At 48.4% G+C, this 21,376-nt stretch overlaps 1 protein-coding gene and 2 pseudogenes across 4 annotated transcripts in view; all 3 read right to left on the bottom strand.

Annotated features, from left to right (window-relative positions):
* Positions 1-784: 784 nt before the first annotated feature.
* LOC102995807 (60S acidic ribosomal protein P1-like) lies at positions 785-1,786 on the bottom strand (annotated as a pseudogene).
* A 530-nt stretch (positions 1,787-2,316) lies between these two features.
* BEND3 (BEN domain containing 3) overlaps positions 2,317-21,376 on the bottom strand; it is a 35,883-nt gene continuing 16,823 nt past the window's right edge. For all 4 annotated transcript variants that reach the window (XM_028494604.2, XM_024115525.3, XM_028494605.2 and 1 more), the window contains one exon: positions 2,317-7,880. In XM_028494604.2, the coding sequence (XP_028350405.1) occupies positions 5,631-7,880 (2,250 nt within the window). In that variant the 3' untranslated portion in view covers positions 2,317-5,630. The remainder of the gene's footprint in view (positions 7,881-21,376) is intronic.
* Positions 14,852-19,201, bottom strand: LOC114486979 (60S ribosomal protein L17-like; annotated as a pseudogene).

The following is a 21,376-nucleotide window of genomic DNA, read 5'->3' as shown; positions in this document are numbered from 1 at the left end:
CAAAAAATTTACTCTTACCAGAACATGTCTGTCCACAATTGCCACAATTGTTTCACCCAGGGCAGTTTGAGAACTGGCACCCCCATATCTAAGATCAGACAAACTGGGGCTTAGAGGATGTGGGTGACAGGACACCACTGACTTGTAACTGGTTTCGGGTCTGAATCTCTGTGTATTGTGTGTGGCTCGGGGGTGTTTAGTTTCTGAGATGGTACGGCGGAATGTTGAGACAAACTTGGGTTCAAATCCTGGCACTGAAGTTTGCCAGTTGTGTGAACTTGGCCGGCAAACCTTCTTTCTGCTTCCTCACCACAAAACGGAGATTAACGGCATTGCCCAAGACACTGAGTTTTTATGAGAATTAAATGAGATAACACACATACCCTTCAGGGCCTTAGCTTTCTTGTCTCAACAGGCTTAATTAGGGAACTTACGTCACAGGGCTTCCGAGATGATCGCAAGCCGTGATCCAGGCGCAGCTTTTAGCAGTGTACCTCGGCACTGTTGTACACACTCAATGAATGTTAGGTAGGCCCAACACTGCCGTCACAGCGAGCAGGCAATGAATGTTCGTTGCCACCACTGGCCGAAGGATTTTAGATTTCTCTGGAAGCTCTCTTAAAGAGTCCATTGCATCTCACCGTTCCAATCTTCAGGATAATTTGGTGTGGCGCTCTTATTTCTGAGAACTGCTTTTACAAGTGAAACCACATATACTGAAATTCTCTGATTTTTTTTTTTTTTTGCAAGACCAACAGATGCAGAGTTCAGTTTTTTTTTTTTTTTAACAGTTCAGCTTTTTGTTGAATGTGCTACGTTTAGTCAAAAAAAAAAAAAAAAAAAAGCCCGTGTCATCATCAGACTCCTCAGATTCTTCTTTCTTTGCTTCTGCTTTCTTCTCCTCAGCTGGGGCAGCGGCGCTGGAGTGGGCCGGTCCACCTGCCCCCCCGCCTTGCAGATGAGGCTCCTGAGGTTGACACTGGCCAGAGCCTCGGCAAACAAGCCTGGCCAGAAGGGCTCAACATTTACGCGCGCTGCTTTAATGAGGGCCTGGATCTTACCCTCCGTGGCCGTCACGTCACTCGTCGCGGAGACCGGGGGCCGAGTAGATGCAGGCGAGCTCGGAGACCGAGGCCGTGGCGCGGGCGAGCGCTGGGCGGCGGGGTGCCGGGCGCGGCGCCAGTCGCGGCTGAAGGGCGGGCCTCACCCCCGTGCGGCCTCCGCTTCCTCGGAAGCACCGAGCACCTTCGCGGCAGCTGAGCAAAGGGACTTTTTTCTTTTCTTTTGGTCGAAAACAAAGATACCCACAGCCAGAATGGACCTAAAGAATTTACTCTTCCTTCAAGTCTTGCTTAAACCTGCTCACGGAGTAAATGTCTGAGGCTCCAGCCCCGACCAGCCCTGACCTGTGCGAGGCTTACGGCACAGGTGTCAGGACTCAGGGCTGAGCGCTCACGCCCTGGAGGCGGCCGGGCTCCAATCGCAGGCCACGACTCACTTCAGGCCGCGCGAACCCCGGGTCCAAAACAGTGTTGCTCTGATAGCTTGAGACCTTATTTTCACTGTGAAATATGATTTAATGATTTATAATTCGCCAAAGAGGCGAGAAAAAAACATGCATCCTTTTGTTACCAGTTAATAATACGATAGCTTTGAGGAACGAAATCTCATTTAATCCAAAGTGGAAAAAAAAAAAAGAGTGAACTGAAGCTCTGCTAGTTTAGCAGCAGGGAGGGTCTGGCACCCGACCAGGAAAGGGGGGCAGTCAGCCGCGCCCCTACTGCATGGCCAGGAAGCGGTTTGTGCGGAGACGTCTCAGTCACTCGGCTGTGACAAACTGCACCCCGATACCCAGAGCGCGTAAGTCGGAGAGGATGAGGTGCCCCGAGAGCCCGCGCCCTCCCCGGGGACGAGGGGGGAGGGGGGAGGCCGCACGCAAAGACAAACAGACCCAGACATTTCGAGAGACGTCTGCCTTAAGAAAATAAGATGTTACGAGACCATATATTTTCTATTTTTATAACATTTTATATAACTCATAAAACAGTGCTTGTATAAAAATTCACACAAAGTTGCTAGAGAGCATACAATTTCCAAAAATGTCCTGGGTTTTTGTTACATTCAGTTTTCTAAGGATGCACTCAAATCAATGGTAAAATGCAGACATTATGCGATATTTCATTATCTTTGGTAAAACTATACTCATTATTTTGTCTCCTCACAGTATTAATTCTGATATCCACTTTGTGCAGGGTCTGCTGTCACTAGGATGTCAGAAGAACATTAAGGCTGGATCTACAAGAGGCAAGTATCTCCACGTGACAGTCGGAGCCCCTCGGCCCCCACCCTGTACCCACTCCATATCATCCATCTACACAGCAAGGCAGGGTAAGAGCCCAATGGCCTCCAATCCGGGGTCTCGAGACCCTCCTCCTCAATCAGGCAAGAAGTAAACATTTGGGGGCAAAGGTGGAAACTGAGGCCATCTCTGCAGGAACCCGAGTGGCCATGCTGTGGTAGGGTAGGCCGGTGACTCAGCATTTAAACAGCTAATCCATTCACCACTAAGTAGATCCCATTGGTTGGTTGATGATTGCTGCTGAGGTGGTGCCCCTCCCCCCAAACTTAAAAAGAAAGGAAGGTTTGGAGCAAACACGGAAGGGGGAAGGGGCACACTAACACCCATGACACTGGACACGACTTTATTCCCTGTCAAACATGTGTTGTCATGTAGACACAGCCAAAGTGAACTGAAGCAGGATTAGAACACTTAGTACATTCATGACTATCTTCATACATTCTTTTAAAACTTACTAACAGAGAAAAACAAGGGACACTACCAACCTATTGTGACTTGCTATTTTACTCAACATCAGAATGTATCTGTGCTACTTCTTTAGTCCTCTGGACATGAGGGGGGGGGCGGGAAATTCCAAAAAAAGCAAACAAGTAAAAATCAAAGAATTTAGATGTGGAGGGAGAAGGGGTTTTGCCAACAGATTTTATGGAAAACATTAAATTTTGAAAAAAATTTAGTTATTTTGTACTTCTATTGCTTCGTGTAAAAAAAAATTGCCCCTGGAGCCCACATGTATGGCTGGAGCTCTGAGGGCACCACACAGACAGACACGGGACCCACAGGCGGTTCCTGATGAGTCAGTCCAGAGAGACAAGAAACAGCTCACAGAGTGTGTCCACCTCTCTTCACTGGAAGGGACTCTTAAGATTTTGGGGGAAGAAGCCCTACAAGGAAAGGTATTAAGGAAACCACCAAAACACGGTTTCCAAAAATTGAACATGCTTTAGGTTCTAAAGAGACATAGTTCATTCCTAGAACCTGTTGATGTCTCTATTGTGGGTAGATAGGATGATTTTTTTTTTTTTAATTATTAAATGATTGTGCTTCTGAAGTTGCAGGGTCACATTCCACCCTCTAGAAAGCAGGGCAATTTTCACATGGCTTGGAATCCTCTGGGATACATCCTAGAGACCAGAACAAATTCCATGGCACCCTCCCGCCCACAGGGCTGGTGAGTGAGAGAGTGCCACTGCCGTCTTTGGGTGTGTGCGCGCGCGCAGGCATGCATTTATGTGCTGGAGAGACTAAGGCATAGAGGAAGGCCCAGGAGAGGGGGAAGTGAGTCTCTGGCTGCTCCAGTCCTCCTCCTTTCCAGGCACAAAGAGGTTGAGCTTGTTATTCATGTCAGTCTCCTTCCTCTCACTTCAGTTTTCTACTAAGAAATGTGTGTGTGCACATGTGGGTGCGTGGGGAGACAGTCATTTATTAAGTCCCTGTGCATTTCTAAATTGCAATAATTTAGGTCCGCAGTTTCAATAGAAATAATCTGTAAATGACATTTAAAAGCAAATTTACTAAAGTTAGATCAGCAACTTTACACTGCTCAGAATCTTGTCATATTAAAAAAAAAACCTGCCCGCTGCGTGCAGGCAAAATTCTGTCATACAGCCACTGAAACTGAAGTCCTTATCTGTATGAAGAAAAGTCATAGATTGTTTCTATTATTTCTGCATTTTAAGGTAGCAAAATATTAAGCCATTAGATTATTAAATCTGTAACATTCCACAAGGGTTTTAGGACTACCCTGTGTGATTCAATTCATTTTCTAGCTTTCTGGTATGATGTATTGTGTTTGGGTTAGACTGTTTCCTTTCCCTCTTAGGCACTGGCCCCCGGAAGTCAAGTAGGTAAAAGTATTGTTTTTATATTAAGGACTTTACCTGTTGGGGAGTTTCCTCCAGGTTGGAATCCTGGAGAGCATGCCGCTGGCCTGGAGCAATGTGACCTTCCCAACCAGGGGAGAGAAAAGAGGTGTCACATCCCGAGGCCAAGGGACCAGCCAGATGTAGGACAGCAGGACCTTCTGAGGGCCCAGAGGGAAAGCTCTGAGTGGACCCTGGGAAGGGATATGGGAGCCCCATTTGAGATGGCCTGGGTCCTTCCAATACCAGGTATCCCCAAGAGAGCCCAAGGCTTGGGCCCGCCCTGAGGAAAAAGGATGTGTACTGACTGGAGGAGCTGACACTGAGGTGTGGTGAAGTCACCATACAGCTCCCAGAACCCGGGTTTTGTTTTGTACAAATACACACATGTAAAGTAAACAGTTCTTGGTGAGCCCAAAGGGGCCCATCCTTAAATCAAACAAGAAGCCAAATATCCACACACACTTTTCCAAGGTAAAGTGTTTGCCCCTCCAACAGCATCCTTGCCTAGAGAGGAAAGGAGGCAGTGGGAGGACACAGCTCAAATGAAGACATTGTGAACGTGTTTCCACGTCTCGCTACATTCATATCATCATCATCATCATCATCCAGTGTTCTCGTCTACAGAGTGAGCACAACATTCTACCGGTGCAGCAATGTGGGCCGGGCCAGGCCAGGCCGGGCCGCCCCCTAAGCCCCTTCCTCGGCACCACGGTGGAAGGGAGAAGGTGACTGACCATGGTCAGAAAGACATCGCACTATTCCATCCCCTCCACCGCCATCCAAGAGGCATCCTGACTCTTCCAAAATCCGATGTAAAAGACAAGGTCAGTAAAATCCATCTCTATGCCACCTGAAGCTATTAGCCATCATGCATGAACATGGCACTTCTAAAAATTTCATTTATCTGAAACCGTCTTAAAAAAAAAAATTCCCAGCAACTGAAGTCATCTTACAGTATTTCATCTCAAATATTTAAAAGATTTTTTTTCTAAGTAAAATGGCCTCCACAGAGCCCAATGATTTTCTTAAAAAGGGTTTCTTTTTAACTTAAAAAAAATTGATAAAAGTGGAAGATGTAAAACATGGGAAGAGGACCAAGAGGGTTGCTCGATTTCCATTTCAAATTGTGAGGGGACTGGGAGGACACTGCCAAGGAGAGGGAACCCTGACTCCTGAGGCCTCTCTGCTATCACAGCTTGGCCCTCCCCAGACTCTGGCTGCACCACCAGGAACACAGGACAAAAGTCATAAGTACAAGAGGCCAAATGCGAGGCTTCTTTCTCGCGGCCGTGGCCGGCGGGGCGGTCGCGTGTGCAAATGCAGCAGGCCACTCCCCGCCGACATAAGGTGCGCGGCTGTGGACACGTCGCGGGCTCCGGCAGAACGCTCAGTGCCCGCGGTGCCCATCACTTCTCCACCTTCTTGGCTTTCTTCAGGATGTCGCATTTCTTCCTGTTGGGGCGGCGGCACCGTTCGTCGATGCTGGGGATACATTCGTAATGCCACACCTCCTCCATCTTCTCCACCGGGTACACAGCCTCCACGTAGTGGCGGATGAGCCTCAGCCGCGTGGGGTCCAGCTGCTTCTTGTTGCACGCCCCGGAGTGGTTGTACTGCAGCCGCAGATTCTCGGCGGTGAAGAGTTCGGGGAAGAGCCTGACGAGCAGCCGGGCGGCGAAGTTGCCCACAGAGAGGCTCTGCTGCACGATCTCGCGCACCTCCTTGTCTGACAGCAGGTACGGCGAAGGCACCGGGAAGTCGGGCGAGGGCACCACCAGCTCGTCCAGAGGGATCTTGCAGAAGTCCTTGCTGCTCCTTTCGGGGGGCAGCGGGGGCCCCTCAAATTCCTCCCGGAACCGCTCGGGGTTGATTGCATAGCTGGCCAGGTCCCTGCACTCCGGGCCCGGCACATGGACCTTGCGCTGCTGCTGGTAGGAGCGCCTCTGCTCTGTGTCCCGGCGCCGGCAGCGCTCGTCCAGTTTGCCCACGAACTCCAGTGTCCAGACGCGGTCATTCTTGGCCCGCGGGTAGAGCAGCTGCACGTAGTGGCGGATGAGTTTGATGCGGGACGGGTCCAGCTGCTTCTTGCCCAGGGAGCCGCTGCAGTTGTACTGCTTGCGCAGGTTCTCATGGGTGAAGAGCTCGGGGAACAGGTGCACGAGCAGGCGTGAGGCAAAGTTGCCGATGGACAGGCTGCTCTCGTAGATGCTGCGCAGCTGCTCCTTACTGAGCAGGCAGTCGGCGCCAGGCACCTCGAAGTCAGGCTGCGGGATCTCCAGCTTGTCGAAGTCGATGGGCACCAGCCAGATCTTCTTGGACCGCCGGCCGGGCCGCTCGCCCTCGAAACTGTCTTCCACCTTGACCACGGAGATGTCATCAGGAAGGCTGGAAGAGTCGTAGCAGTCGTCCCGCGGGGGCTCACCCTCGCTGCCCGCGTCCAGCCCCAGGCCCTCCAGCTCGTCGTTGATGCGCTGGGCGCACTGCTGCAGCCAGGCCTCCTCCTCCTGCATGTCGGGGAAGTAGATCTCCGTGTAGTTGCGGATGATCTGCAGCCTCTGTGGGTCCAGCTCCTGCTTGCCTCCGTCCCCGTAGCAGCTGTACTGCTCGCCCAGCTTCCGGTGGTCAAAGAGCTCGGGGAAGAGCCGGTGCAGAAGGAAGACCGCGAACTCCCCTGGAGACGAGGCTTCGTCCAGGAACTCAGTTAGGTCCTGCGTGTCCACCACGTGGTCCGAGGCGATGGTACTGCTCCGGTCCAGGGACAGGGCCTCCTCCTGGTCTTTGTTGTCCAGGAAGTGGCTGGCGTCCACCTGTTCGGCCTCGAAGAAGCCGGTGACCTGGCCGCTGGGCTGGCTGTCCTCCATTTCCCGTTGGGCCCAGAAGCGGCTGAAGAAGTCGTTCAGCTGGGGCAGGCACTCAGCCTGCCACACGGCCGTGTCCTTCACCGATGGGTAGTAGACCTCCACGTAGTTGCGGATGAGCTGCAGGTGCAGTGACTCCAGCTTCCGCTTGGCCGCAAAGCCGCAGGCGCTGCAGCCCCGGGAGAAGTCCACGTCGCTGAAGAGCTCAGGGAAGAGCTGCACCAGCAGGCGGCAGGCCAGGTCGCCGCCCGACAGGCTCTGGTCCACGATCTGCTTGAGCTCGGCTGCTGTGAGCTGGTACTCGGGGGGCGGCTGGAACTTGGCTACCATCTCGGTGGGGCTCACCTGCTTCTTGATGCGGCTCACCTCCAGGGAGAGCAGGTCCACCTTGCTGTGCAGCTGCGACATGTTGGAGGAGAGCGTGTTGAGCATGTAGAACATCTTCTGGATGAGAAAGTAGATGTTGGGGTCACTGTCGGTGGCTGCCGCCGCGGCGCCGCCGCCGTCCCGCTTCTGTGGCTCGTTCAGGAGCCGCAGCGGTGAGGGGCTGTTCCTGGGGTTCGCCTTCTCGAAGAGCTCGAACGTGTTAAGCGCGTCTCCGGTGGGAGGGTTCTTCTTCTCCATGATCTTGTGCGAGATGCCGTACAGAGGCTTCTTGTAGGAGGGCGTCGTCACGTCGTTGCTGGGCTCCTCCTCGCCCGGCCACACGGAGCCCGAGCTCTTGCCCCTGCCTGCCTGCTCCCCGTTGCCCTGGCAGGGCGAGCTGTTCTCCCGGTTCCGCATGCCTGCTAGGAGTGCCTGGAAGACAAGAAGTGCGTTAGCTGAGGGTTCTGGTTTACTACCCTAGAAACAGAGGGGCCAAGGTCGATTGCAGGAGCCTGTGAAAAAGTGTTTCCCCTGCCCGGGAATCACTCTGCTGGTACACAACACACCACTAACACAAACCTGCAGATCCCAGCGCCAAACTTGCTCGCTCTCCCTACTTCCTGAGAGGCTCAGGCTGCACCTCGAAAGCTTCTAATTCCTGTAGAACACAAGCCCTGAACTTCCTGTCTACAAGGCGTGGCAGGAGACCGAACACAGATTCTGGCAAGGCCGGGCAAGAGTCCTCGAGGGATGGGAGAGAGACCCCGGGCACAGGAAGCGCTCCTGTGGCAGTTTAGCCTTGGGCAGGTCACCTCATTGCCCTGACTGCTCTCAGACAGGGAGGATTCCTGGCAACGGCAGCTCCGGAAGGCAGCAGTGTGTTGTCCAGTCTGCAGCCTCTAGGAGAGTAGGTGTCTCCACTCTGGACAGGTCCCAAGATGCATGGTGTTGAGCACGGAAGAACTGGGGTCCAGCAGTCCCCAACCTTTTTGGCACCAGGGACCGGTTTCGTGGAAGGCAATTTTTCCACGGACGGCGGTGGGCTGGGGGGTGGTTCAGGCGGTAATGGGAGCAATGGGGAGCGATGGGGGGCAGCAGATGAAGCTTCACTTGCTTACCCGCTGCTCACCTCCTGCTGTGCGGCCCGGTTCCTAACAGGCCGCGGACTGGTAGCGGTCCATGGCCCAGGGATTGGGGACCCCTGGTCTAGAGAGTGGCAGTCTGTTGTCAACTCTACCACTGCCTGGAGTCACATCTAATCTCAGACTGGAAAAGGCCCAGAACTCGCCCAAGCCCGGGCGACTGTGGATTCTGTGAAGTGATGAGGTCTCCCAGCTTTCCAAGTCTCGGTCTCCTAGCCCTTCTTGGTCCAGCAGCCCTTCTCAGCCAGAATTGCAGAAGAGTATTAAGCCTCATGTCCTAAAGCACCCACTGCATGTATTGAATTAACACCTTTCCTATGTATCTAGAAAGGTACTTTCTATGTACTCTTCAGCCTTGCTCAATAGAGGACAGTGAGAGAATTAAGCCCTACCAAAAATGATTTCAGGGATTATCTCCTCAAGTCTCCCAAGGTTGGCACACTCTGCAGGTCCACTCCTGATGGACTCCCAGGGCAAGTTCAAGATAGCCTTTTGAAAAAATAAATTTATTTATTGATTGATTTATTTTTGGCTGCACTGGGTCTTCGTTGCTCTGCACGGGCTTTTCTCTAGTTGCGGTGAGCGGGGGCTACTCTTTGTTGCAGTGCTCGGGCATCTCATTGCGGTGGCTACTCTTGTTGCAGAGCACAGGCTCTAGGCGTGTGGGCTTCAGTAGTTGTGGCACACGGGCTCAGTAGTTGTGGCATATGGGCTTAGTTGCTCCACAGCATGTGGGATCTTCCCAGACCAGGGATCAAACCCGTGTCCCCTGCACTGGCAGGCGGATTCTTAACCACTATACCACCAGGGAAGTCCTGAAGATACCCTTAAAGACTCCAAAGCTTGAGCCCAAGCTTCATACCAGAAGGCAACTGCCCAGAACATTTGGGATCCCAGAATCCTCAGCTTTCTTTAGTGGTTTTCCCTACTGCCAGGCCCTGGACGGTTTAAGAGGCTTACTTACATATATATGGACAAGTGATTTTCAACACAGGTTCAAAGGCAATTCAGTAGAAAAAGGAGAATCTTTTCAACAAATGATGCTAGAGAAATTGGATATACATATGCAAAAAAAAAAAAAAGCAAAAAAGTTTCATCCTACATATATCATATAAAAAATTAACTAAAAATGGATCATGGATGTAAAAATAAAAATGAACTTAAAATTCTAACACTTCTAGAAGAAAGCATAAGAGCAATCCTTTATGACCTTGTTTTAGGCAAATATTTCTCAGATACAATACCACACACATGATCAATAAGAGAACAAACTGATAAACTGGACTTCATCAAAATTTAAAACTTCTTTAAAAGATGAAAAACAAGCCCAGACTGGAAGAAAACACAGGCAAATCATTTATCTGATAAAGGACTTGAATCCAGATTACATAAAGAACACTCAAACTCAATAATGACATACAACCCAATTAATGGCTTCAATAGTCACTTTGGAGAAGCCATATAACTGGCAAAAAAGCACATAATAAGATGCTTAGTGGGACTTCCATGGTGGTCCAGTGATTAAGACTCCACACTTCTACTGCAGGGGGCACGGGTTCGATCCCTGTTTGGGGAACTAAGATCCCACATGTTCCACAGTGTGGCCAAAAAATAAATTAATTTTTTTAAAAAAAGATGCTTAGTAACCTGCACATTAAAACCACACTGAGATACCACATCACCCCCACTAGGATGGGTGTAATCAAAAATACAGACAGTACTGAATGATGGAGATGATGTGAAGGAGCTGGAACTCTCACATGCTGCTGGGGTGGATATAAAATGGTATAACCACTTTAGAAAACAGTTGGTATTTTTTTAAGAAGTTAAATATATATGGGACCATATGATCCAGGTAGTCCATTCCTAGGTATTTATTTACCAAGCAAAATGAAAGCACATGATCATACAAAGTCTTACATGCAGATGTTCATGGCAGCTCTGTTTGTAAATACCCCCAAACTGGAAACAACCCAAGTTTTAAACAAGTATATAGATATACTGTGTTATACAGCAGAATGCTACTCAGCAATAGAGCTGATAAACATGATACTCATGATGAATCTCAAAATAATTAAGCTGAGTGAAAGAAGCCAGTCAAACGAAAGAGGCCTGTAGGATTCCATTCATATAAAATTCTAGAAAATGCCAACTCATCTTTAGTGACAGAAGGCAGATTAGTCATTACCTGGGGATGGGGGGAGGATGCAAAAGGGCACAAGGAAACGTTCATGGTAGTAGGTGATGGATATGTTTCTCATCTTGATTGTGGCATAGTTTCATTGGTAAACACGTCAAAACTTATCAAATGGTATGCTTTAAATATGTGTCGTTTATATATTTCAGTCATAATTTAGTTTTTGACAAATGTTGAATCTGACCCCAAAACATACTGGAATATATTTTTGAGGGTCTGATTAAGCAGAAGAACTAATTGGTGAGCACCTGTGGGTGTCAGGGGAGCAGGCAGGGTTGAAGCACAAAGCATGTGCTTCCACAGACATGCGCATGCCTCAGGCAACTAGAAAATGGACAAGGACCAAGTGCATCCTTAGGATGCTCCCCCACCTGGGGAAGAATATGGTTGGCATAACGCGGCCCAGCCCAGCGCTTCTGAAAGTCTAATATCCATATGAACAGCCTGGGGTCTAGTTAGAATACAGATTCTGATTCAAGGCTCTGCATTTCTAACAAGCTGTTGGACCTCTCTGGGTGGCCAGGGCCAGGTGGTCTGCTCTCAGTTTATCTCATCCAGGCAGATTCGGTGTCATTTGTAAGCATTCAGATAACTAATGCCAGCACAACACAGTGCATGAGGTGCTTTTCTCTTGCAGCCTAAAAAAATGTAGGGAAGAGACACTCTCGGTGGGGGGGCTACCGTTACAATGGGGCAGGTGAGCAATACGAAGGCCTGAGGTGGAAAGAGACAGTGAGGCCACATAAGCACGTGAAACTCTGATCCTTCTGAACCTCCCACGTTATCGTTCATTTAAATGGATGAATTACTTCCTGGACCCTCTCTTTTAAAAAATAGAATCATCAGACTCATATTAGACAAAGGTTAATTTTTCTCTTGCATCTCTGTTGACAACCATGCAGAAGAACAGCTACTTCACTCTCTCAGGACCCTGAAAATAAAGGAATTCTTTCAAGAGTTTCAATTATCCCACCGAGGTAGGCAATACTTTCTTCAGGGTTTGTTTGTCTAAACTGATGATGGGGGCTTCCCTGGTGGTGCAGTGGTTAAAGAACCTGCCTGCCAACGCAGGGGAAAACAGGTTCGAGCCCTGGTCCGGGAAGATCCCACATGGTGCAGAGCAACTAAGCCCCCGAACCACAACTACTGAAGCCTGCGTGCCTAGAGCCCGTGCTCCTCAACAAGAGAAGCCCCCACACCACAATCAAGAGTAGCCCCCGGGCTTCCCTGGTGGCGCAGTGGTTGGGGGTCCGCCTGCCGATGCAGGGGACACGGGTTCGTGCCCCGGTCCGGGAGGATCCCACATGCCGCGGAGCGGCTGGGCCCGTGAGCCATGGCCGCTGAGGCTGCGCGTCCGGAGCCTGTGCTCCGCAACGGGAGAGGCCACGGCAGTGAGAGGCCTGCGTACCGCAAAAAAAAAAAAAAAAAAAGAGTAGCCCCCACTCGCTGCAACTAGAGAAAGCCCGCGAGCAGCAACGAAGACCCAATGCAACCAAAAATAAATAAATAAAATAAATAAATTTATAAACTGATGATGGGTCAGAGGCCCCTGTCCCTCCTACCCCACCCCCCCAACCCCACCAAAAAACTTCCCAAGAGCAGAGGAGCAGGGGCCTGCTGGGCTGGGGCGAGCCTGCCACCTGCCCCTCTCCCTCATGGGGTCTCCTCCCTGAGCTATCCCCATCCTCATCACACTGCACAATGGTTACATGATGGGACCAGGTCCTTCCTGAGTCCATCCCTAGTGTCCTGAAAAGTGCCTGGGACAGAGAAGAGCTCTCTGAATGTTTGTTAAGCAGGGTAAAGTGTCTACCACCCTCAAATATATGCTTAAGAAAAAGAACCTGTTCAGAGAGGCCACTAGCTTAATGAATGAGTATAGGGAGGTATAAAGGAGTAGATAGGTCCTCTGCATGACCTTTCATGCTTCAGCTTCCTGTGTGTAACTCAGGGATATATCATGGTACCTGTCTCTGGGTACCAGGGTAGCTATGATGACCTAATGAGATAATGTATATGAAGCACTGAGCCTGTGTCTGAATCAGTAAGTGCTTAATAAATACTTACTGTTTTAGTCATGATTATTATTAAACAATGCTCTTCCCAAGCTGCAGCAGTGACCATACTATGGGCCTTTTATTGAACTAGTTGTAAAGATTACTCTCAACCAGTAAATTAGAGAAGAACTTTCCTACAGTGCAGCAGGGTAAGTCACTCACAGAAGGCATTCTTAGAGGTCTGTTTGCTCTAAAGACGGGCTGGGAGGAGTACAGGAAGGACAGCTGAGCTCAAGGTGGGGTCTCAAGCTCTTTTCAGTTCTGTAGTTCTGCTATCTGGCAGAAAGCAGAGGATAATTTTAAAAAGGAAGGAAGAGGGACTTCCCTGGTGGTCCAGTGGTTAAGAATCTGCCTTCCCCAAGAAGCACATGAAAAGCTGCTCAACATCACTCATTATTAGAGAAATGCAAATCAAAACTACAATGAGGTATCACCTCACACCAGTTAGAATGGGCATCATCAGAAAATCTACAAACAACAAATGCTGGAGAGGGTGTGGAGAAAAGGGGAACCCTCTTGCACTGTTGGTGGGAATGTAAACTGATACAGCCGCTATGGAGAACAGTATGGAGGTTCCTTAAAAACTAAAAATAGAATTACCATATGACTCAGCAATCCCACTACTGGGCACATACCCTGAGAAAACCATAATTCAAAAAGAGACATGTACCACAATGTTCACTGCAGCACTATTTACAATAGCCAGGACATGGAAGCAACCTAAATGCCCATCGACAGACGAATGGATAAAGAAGATGTGGCACAGATATGCAATGGAATATTACTCAGCCGTAAAAAGGAATGAAATTGGGTCATTTGTAGAAACGTGGGTGGATCTAGAGACTGTCATACAGAGTGAAGTAAGTCAGAAAGAGAAAAACAAATATCGTATATTAATGCATATATGTGGAACCTAGAAAAATGGTACAGATGAACTGGTTTGTAGGGCAGAAATAGAGACACAGATGTAGAGAACAAACATATGGACACCAAGGGGGGAAAGTGGCTGGGGGTGGTGGTGGTGGTGGTATGAACTGGGATATTGGGATTGACATATATACACTAATATGTATAAAATGGATAACTGATAAGAACCTGCTGTATAAAAAATAAATAAAATAAAATTCAAAAATTCAAAAAAAAAATTTATAAAACAATAAGCCGAATCTGCCTTCCAATGCAGGGGATGCGGGTTCGATCCCTGGTTGGGGAATTAAGATCCTGCACGCCGCAGGGCAACTGAGCCCTCGTGCCACAACTAGAGAGCCTGCGCACCACAACAAAGATCCCGAGTGCTGCAACTAAGACCTGACGCAGCCAAAAATAAATAAATAAAATAAATAAATATTTTAAAAAAGAAAACTTAAAATAAATTAAAATAAATAAAAAGGAAGAAAGAAAGGAAAGGAAGAAACCACATACACATACATCAGAAACTTGGAGAAAGAAAGGGATGGAGATGGTTGAAAATCTTTACTCCTGACACAGTGTGTTTAGAACTGTGGGTTGTCACGTGACCCATTACTAAATGATGACATTGATTTGATGGGTCAAGACCAGCATAAAAGAGGGAGGGGAGAATTCCTTGGCAGTCCAGTGGTGAGGGCTCCACGCTTCTACTGCAGGGGGCACGGGTTCAATCCCTGGTCGGGGAACTAAGATCCTGCATGCCGTGCATTGCAGCCAAAAAAACAAAAACAAAAAAAGAAAGAGGGAGGGAAGGAGGAAGTAAGAAAGAGAGACAGGAGAGAAAGAAAAAAAGAAAACAGAATAGAAAATATCAGAGGGCATTGCACACAGTAAGTAAATTCAAGAAGTTTTGTTCTATTGCTCTGTGTCTATATATTTACATACAAATCCATATATGTGAACCAGATGGCTCTATAAGGTGAATTTATAACTGTGGGTCACTGTTGAAAAGCACTGCCCTAATAAATTCAAATTGTCTTACTTGCTAATTCCTATAGACTGTAAATTAGATTTTTAGCAATTTACTCACCATTAAATTTTTTTTTTTTTAACTTTTATTTGCATTTATTTTTTGCAGCATTTATTCCTGGGCCATAAGTTTTTGTTTCTTCAGTTTCTTCTGGGATATCTTTTTCTTCTGGTCAACCTCCTCTTCTGGTTTAGAACAATCTGTTCTTTTTCAGTAAGGATCATCTCAGTGTGGCAGGGAGAGCTCATGTATGGGTTGATCCCACCATGAACTCTGTAAGTCCCGTGCCGCATCTTGGGGGCTTTGTTCACCTGGATGTGCTCAATGACCAGAGAATCTACATCTAAGCCCTTAAGTTCAGCATTACTCTCTGCATTTTTGAGTGTGTGCAGTGAAAATTCAGCACTCTTTTTGGGCCACCGACCCTGCATCCAGCCCCACCATTTGGCCTGGGCACACCTACCAACTCCACCATTGTAACGACGGAATGGCACACATCGCTTCTTTAAAGTGACATCCTTCAGATACTTGGTGGCTTTTGGATATGTGTACCCTTAGTGGCCTGGGCAGTTTCACGAGTGTTCTTAAAGTGAACACGAAGATTTGAACCTCTTGACTTGCATGATTTTGTGGGGTTTTCTGGGTCAAGTGAATAGTGAACCATTTTTAGAGGTCACCTCAGGCCGCTTACTGGAAAAGGAAAAAGCACTCACCGTTAAATTTTATTACACCAAAATAATTTTGGAGGTCCCATGAATCATAAGATTTCCGTAAGGTTTTACCAATATAGAGTAATTTGAGTGTGTAATGCCAATCATTAAAAAATAAAACATAATTACAACTGATTTTGGAAAGGGGCAAAGCAAAGGCTTTGTAACAAGCAGTTCCACTAATACATTTAAATAAGATTCCATGCAGAGAAAGATCACCAGAAACTCACATGCCATGCAATAAGAGTACACATTCTAGGAGGGATCTGCCCTTATTAACACTCAGAGTAGAAAATTAGCACAGGGACAAGTTTCTGGGTGAACTATCTGAACAAAACAAACAGAAGTAGTTTGACTCCAGCACATTCCTACGGCGAGCAAAGAGCAGAGTGTATCAGAACTGGAGACCCCCCATAACTCTCACTAGTCAGCCTCATTAATAAAAATATTTCAGTTTCTACCAAGCATGTTAGAAACACTGCCATCAATACAAACATTTTTGGCTAAGTTGCTTGAATAAAAAATTAAGTTAGAGTCCCAGCAGAGGGCAACATTCCTCACTCCCAGAGACCCTGGATACACAATTCAACACAAAGCATGACACAAGCACCAAAGAGAAGGTTCTTAGATATCCCCACACTGGTGTCCTGTCAACTCAGTGCTCCAATTAATTCCACAAATGCTGCCAAGGCACGACGGGCTGGCTGCATTTGCTGCTGCTGATAAAATCTCTGCTCAGCTGTCTAGGAGTATCAAGAAATCTTTAAATCTGTGCTACTTGGCACTGGTGTCTGGCTGACACCATTCCCAATTCTCCGAGGCTCATCTTCCAACCATATGTGAACTCTGCTGCACAGCTCAGGCTCTGCAGTGCCATCATCTCTCCTGGATCCGATCCGTGCATTTCATTCTAACACTAGCACCCTTAGGCTCAAGCGGGAATGCCCAATCTCTTGGCTGGAGAGTCTGACTGATCAAAAAGAGGTTGATGTAAGGTTACACATGTGTCCATGCCCAGTGACATCTTGGGGACTGGGTCACCATGGAGATGCTCCAAGTCCTGAGTCTTCCTCAGGACTCCAAATCCAAGAGCAGTCACTGAATTCAGTTCAACGAATGATGAGTGGCTAAATGGTGCCCAGTCAGCTAAGTGGAACACCAAGAAAGCAGCATGCCTTCAGAGGAGTAGGGAGTTGAGAATTAATGTGGCATCGAGGGAAGACCATGAAAAAGGGCTCCTAGGGGGCTGGCATCACCACCCACCTCCAAATAATCGAGACGGGTGATGCTTTCTTTTCATTTTTTAACAGAATGTTTATCTTCATCATCATCATCATTAAATGACCAGATGTAGTTAGCAATAGGAATGGAAGAGCTTTCTACCACACAGAGTCAGTAAACAAACATCACTGAGTGCCCAACATCTGTCAGGCACTGTGCAAGGCCCTGGGGACACAGGGAACAAGCCCGTCTCTGCCCTCATGGTTTTATCCTTTGGGTTATCCTTTATACTGCTGACATTGTGTGGTGAGGATGGAGAATGTGTTATCATGCCTGAAAAAATAAGAATCTGGGAAGATAAAGCAACTTATAGGAAGGGAGAAGAGAAAGATCATAGGGATGGCAAAATATCAGGGCAGGGCATCCTCAGGGGCTCCTCACAGCATCTTACAAATACCCCACAGTGCTCAGGGCCACCAGTGTTTTAAGTGCACAGTTCCAAATCAAGCAGGCTTGGTAGTGCTAGCTTCTCTGAGCCTCATTAAAATGGGAATGGCCACACTACCTATCTGCTAGGGCTGCTGTGGAAATGACTACGAATCTCCAGCTGGGACCATAGTGAATGACACCTGGGAGGTAGGTGTTCAGTACATTTGCACTGAGCGAATGAGATGGCAGTTCCATTCTCCAATTGAAAACCAAACTGCAATGACACTTTAGGATTAAAAACAAACATAGAAACAAAGAACCCCAGGAGAACAAGGCTAACTTCTGCCTGGCACAGGGCTCTAGGATATCACCCCCGGTTCCATGAACAAAAAGATGATTAGCAATAAAAATGCTGGCTACTCACCTCCCACATCTGCTGTATTTGGCTATCATGCCTTTCCCAGCAGAGGTGCCAAATATGTCTTATTTTTTTTTTTTTTTTTTTTTGCAGTACGCGGGCCTCCCTCTGCTGTGGCCTCTCCCGTTGCGGAGCACAGGCCCCGGACGCGCAGGCTCAGCGGCCATGGCTCACGGGCCCAGCCGCTCCGCGGCACGTGGGATCCTCCCGGACCGGGGCGCGAACCCGGTTCCCCTGCATCGGCAGGCGGACGCGCAACCACTGCGCCACCAGGGAAGCCCCGAAATATGTCTTTATACAGCCTTTTGTTAGATTTTTTGAGGGAGGTTTTATTTTTCTTCTAAGCATTGTACTAAATGTCACTCATAAATAGGCCATCAGCACTGATGGGAGTTTGAATGTGACAGACCTTTAGCATCAGGGCTACCCCTCAAATCCTCCCCCCTCACCCTCATCCCCCTTCCTTGGGGTCAAAGGAGAAGATGGAAGGTGCTCAGAATCAAGGGCGCTCAGGCCGGGGGCGTCCAGGAGGGCATCAGGTGGCCTCTCTTGCCAATTCCATGCCATTTTCCTTCTGGTAAACATGGAGGGAGGCAGCCGAATACTGACCGTAAGGGGCGGTAGTTGGAGATGGGGGTTGGGGAGCAGTAATAAACTTTTTTTTTTTTTTTAGTAATAAACATTTTTGAAGGCTGATGTAGGGCAGGCCCCGTACTGGGCTCCTTCTAGGGGTTGTCTCAATCCACACAAGAACCAATGAGGAAGCAGTGTCACCCCTCATCACTGTGGAGGGACCTGAGTTTGGGAGGTCACGGAATTGGCCACAGGCTCCATGGTGAGCTCCCCCTTATCTGACTCCAGTCTCCATTCATTCTGGAACTGACCATTCCTACGGGCTGGATCAGAGAAGGTGGGGCTCACCTCCTGGATACGGAGCGGGGAGCTGAGCGTTCCCAGTCACTCCTGACACCTCACACCAGGAACAAGGCTGCCCCACTGGCATCCTGGCACTTTAACTTATATGTCTGAGCTGGCTCTTCTCTCTGGGGGAGATATTCTCTCATCACTGTTATACGGATTAAATGAAACAAGACAAGGAGTGGGGTTATTTGTCAGGTAGGGAGTCAACAGCTGTTAACGTACATCCTTTCCACTTTTTTGGATTATTGCTTGTTTCAGCCTCCGTTCCTCCGTCTTACTCTGTGATGAAAGTGCTTAAGATAGTCGTATATACTCCCTGCTTCCACTCTCCCACCTCCTCCTTCCCCACCACACATGTAAGACGGATCAGAGAAAACCCAGGGAGAGAAGGATAAAGGGCTATCCACTCTAAATTAGGACTAGTACCATTCTGAAAAATCAACACATGCTATAATTTCATAAAACCAATGGATTGTTCTAAAGCCCCCAGGGTTCTGAGGCTACTGATTTACTGACATATCAGCTTATACAAACTTTTAAAAGGAAGCACTGCCTTGACTTCACATGACACCATTCTACAAGGAGCTCAAGAATTTCAAAAGGTTTATACTTACATATATATATTTTTTTTACAGAACAGGACGGGGAGCAGGGCTATCAACCTCACAGTATCTACACTAAGGGAAATGAACAAAGCTAACAGCACTCCCAAAATAAAACCCAGGGGGCTTCCCTGGTGGCGCAGTGGTTGAGAGTCCGTCTGCCGATGCAGGGGACGCGGGTTCGTGCCCCGGTCTGGGAAGATCCCACGTGCCGTGGAGCGGCTGGGGGCCGTGAGCCATGGCCGCCGAGCCTGCGCGTCCGGAGCCTGTGCTCCGCAACGGGAGAGGCCACAGCAGTGAGAGGCCCGCGTACCGCAAAAACAAACAAACCAAAACAAAATAAAACCCAGGACTTAAAGTGTCTTTTCTACTCCAAAATCTAATGGGTTACAGCTGCCTGCTGTATCCAATCCATTAAAAAGTAAACATAGGGGACTTCCCTGGCGGTGCAGTGGCTGGGAGTCCGCCTGCCAATGCAGGGAACACAGGTGGGATCCTGGTCTGGGAGGATCCCACATGCCGCGGAGCGGCTGAGCCCGTGCGCCACAACTACTGAAGCCCATGCTCTGCAGCAGGGGAGGCCACCACAATGAGAGGCCCACACACCGTGATGAGGGGTGGACCCCACTCACCACAGCTGGAGAGGGCCCACGTGAAGCAACGAAGACCCAACACAGCCAAAAATAAATAAATAAAATAAATAATTTTTTAAAAAGTAAACATAGATGACCAATTAGAATATGTAAATTGGACAAGTCATATTAGAAATATTCAAATATATATTGGTTCCCTTTTCTCCAAACATGTCAGAATCCCTGGATACTGCTGAAGCTCCGGCCAGACAAAGCTTATTGCCTCACCAGATCTAGAAGAGCATCTGCAACCTTCAAATCATTTCTGTGATGCTCAGGGAAACCCTTCCACTGTGAAACTCAATGGACCTTTCCCCAACGCAGGACCTTTCCTGACTTGCTGCATACACTGAAGCATTCAACTAAAATACAAATCATAAGAACCTTCTCCTTCCCCTTCTATCCCCAGAAGGCGAAGATGCTCCCTTCTCTACGATGCCAATAAAATGTGTTGGATGAAAGGATGAAGAGTGACACCATTTGTGCAGTGAGGCAATGGGGCCAACCTGGGCTGTCCACAAAGGCCACAAACCAGCCTACACGTGATCAGAATTCCTCCTTGATGCAAGAGCTGGCTGTTCCTTGCTGTGGTGAATTGTTTATAAAAATGGCCATCATAGTTCCCCTGTCCTTGTGTGGAAATCTCTTTGCAATGTGACTTTGTTGCTCCCACCATCGGGAGGTGGTGTCTATTTTTCCACCTTGATCCAGATTTGGCCATATGACTGGCTTTGACTGGTGGCCCATGAGCAAATGTGTCACAAGCAGAGGCATCAAAAGTGTTTGCTCCCCAGAGTTTGCCCTCCTCGCTCCTCCTTGGAAATCTTCCAGGCATGTGAGTAAGCCTGGACTAGCCTCCTCCTCGTAGGGGGTGAGGAAGTGCATAAAGGGAAGCTGGAGTCATCCCACCAGCCCAGGTGAGGCCCGGATACGGGAGTGAGGTCCTCCCTTACCATCTGGCCCCAGCCACATCAGGCCAAGCCAGAGGAAGCACCAGCTGACTCACAGAACTGAATAAAACAGTGGTTATTTTAAGGCGGCTAAGTTTTGGGATGGTTTGTCACAGCAAAGGTGAACCAATACACTCAACTTTGTGCTCCATTTCTTTTTTTTTTTTTTTTTTTTTGCGGTACGTGGGCCTCTCACTGCTGTGGCCTCTCCCGTTGCGGAGCACAGGCCCCGGACGCGCAGGCTCAGCGGCCATGGCCCACGGGCCCAGCCGCTCCACGGCATGTGGGATCTTCCCGGACCAGGGCACGAACCCGCATCCCCTGCATCGGCAGGTGGGCTCTCAACCACTGCGCCACCAGGGAAGCCCTGTGCTCCATTTCTTGAACTCAAGCTTTAATTGTAAACGTGAAAGAGTGTGCAGAATTGATCATAAGCAGAATTTAATGTGACACATAGAAGACGTTTCCTGGAGTTCCTTCAGGGACATACCATAGTGCTTCTCAAACTTCTCAACCCTTTCAGAATAACCTCGAGGAGCCTAACCCTTAGAATCACTCACAGAAGGGCATGAGGTTTATGGATATGGATACGGATGGTCCCTTTGGCACTATATGTAATGACATAAAAGTTCCTATATACCAGTCGTTAGGGAAAAGGATAATAAATTATGGTTTAAAATAAAGCATTTTTTTTTTTTTTTTTTTTTTTT

The sequence above is a fragment of the Physeter macrocephalus genome, chromosome 10, assembly GCF_002837175.3.
Source record: "Physeter macrocephalus isolate SW-GA chromosome 10, ASM283717v5, whole genome shotgun sequence".
In the NCBI taxonomy this organism is placed as follows: domain Eukaryota; kingdom Metazoa; phylum Chordata; class Mammalia; order Artiodactyla; family Physeteridae; genus Physeter; species Physeter macrocephalus.
Note: the sequence above shows the minus strand (reverse complement) of the source record. Positions and strands in the feature narration are given on the sequence as shown.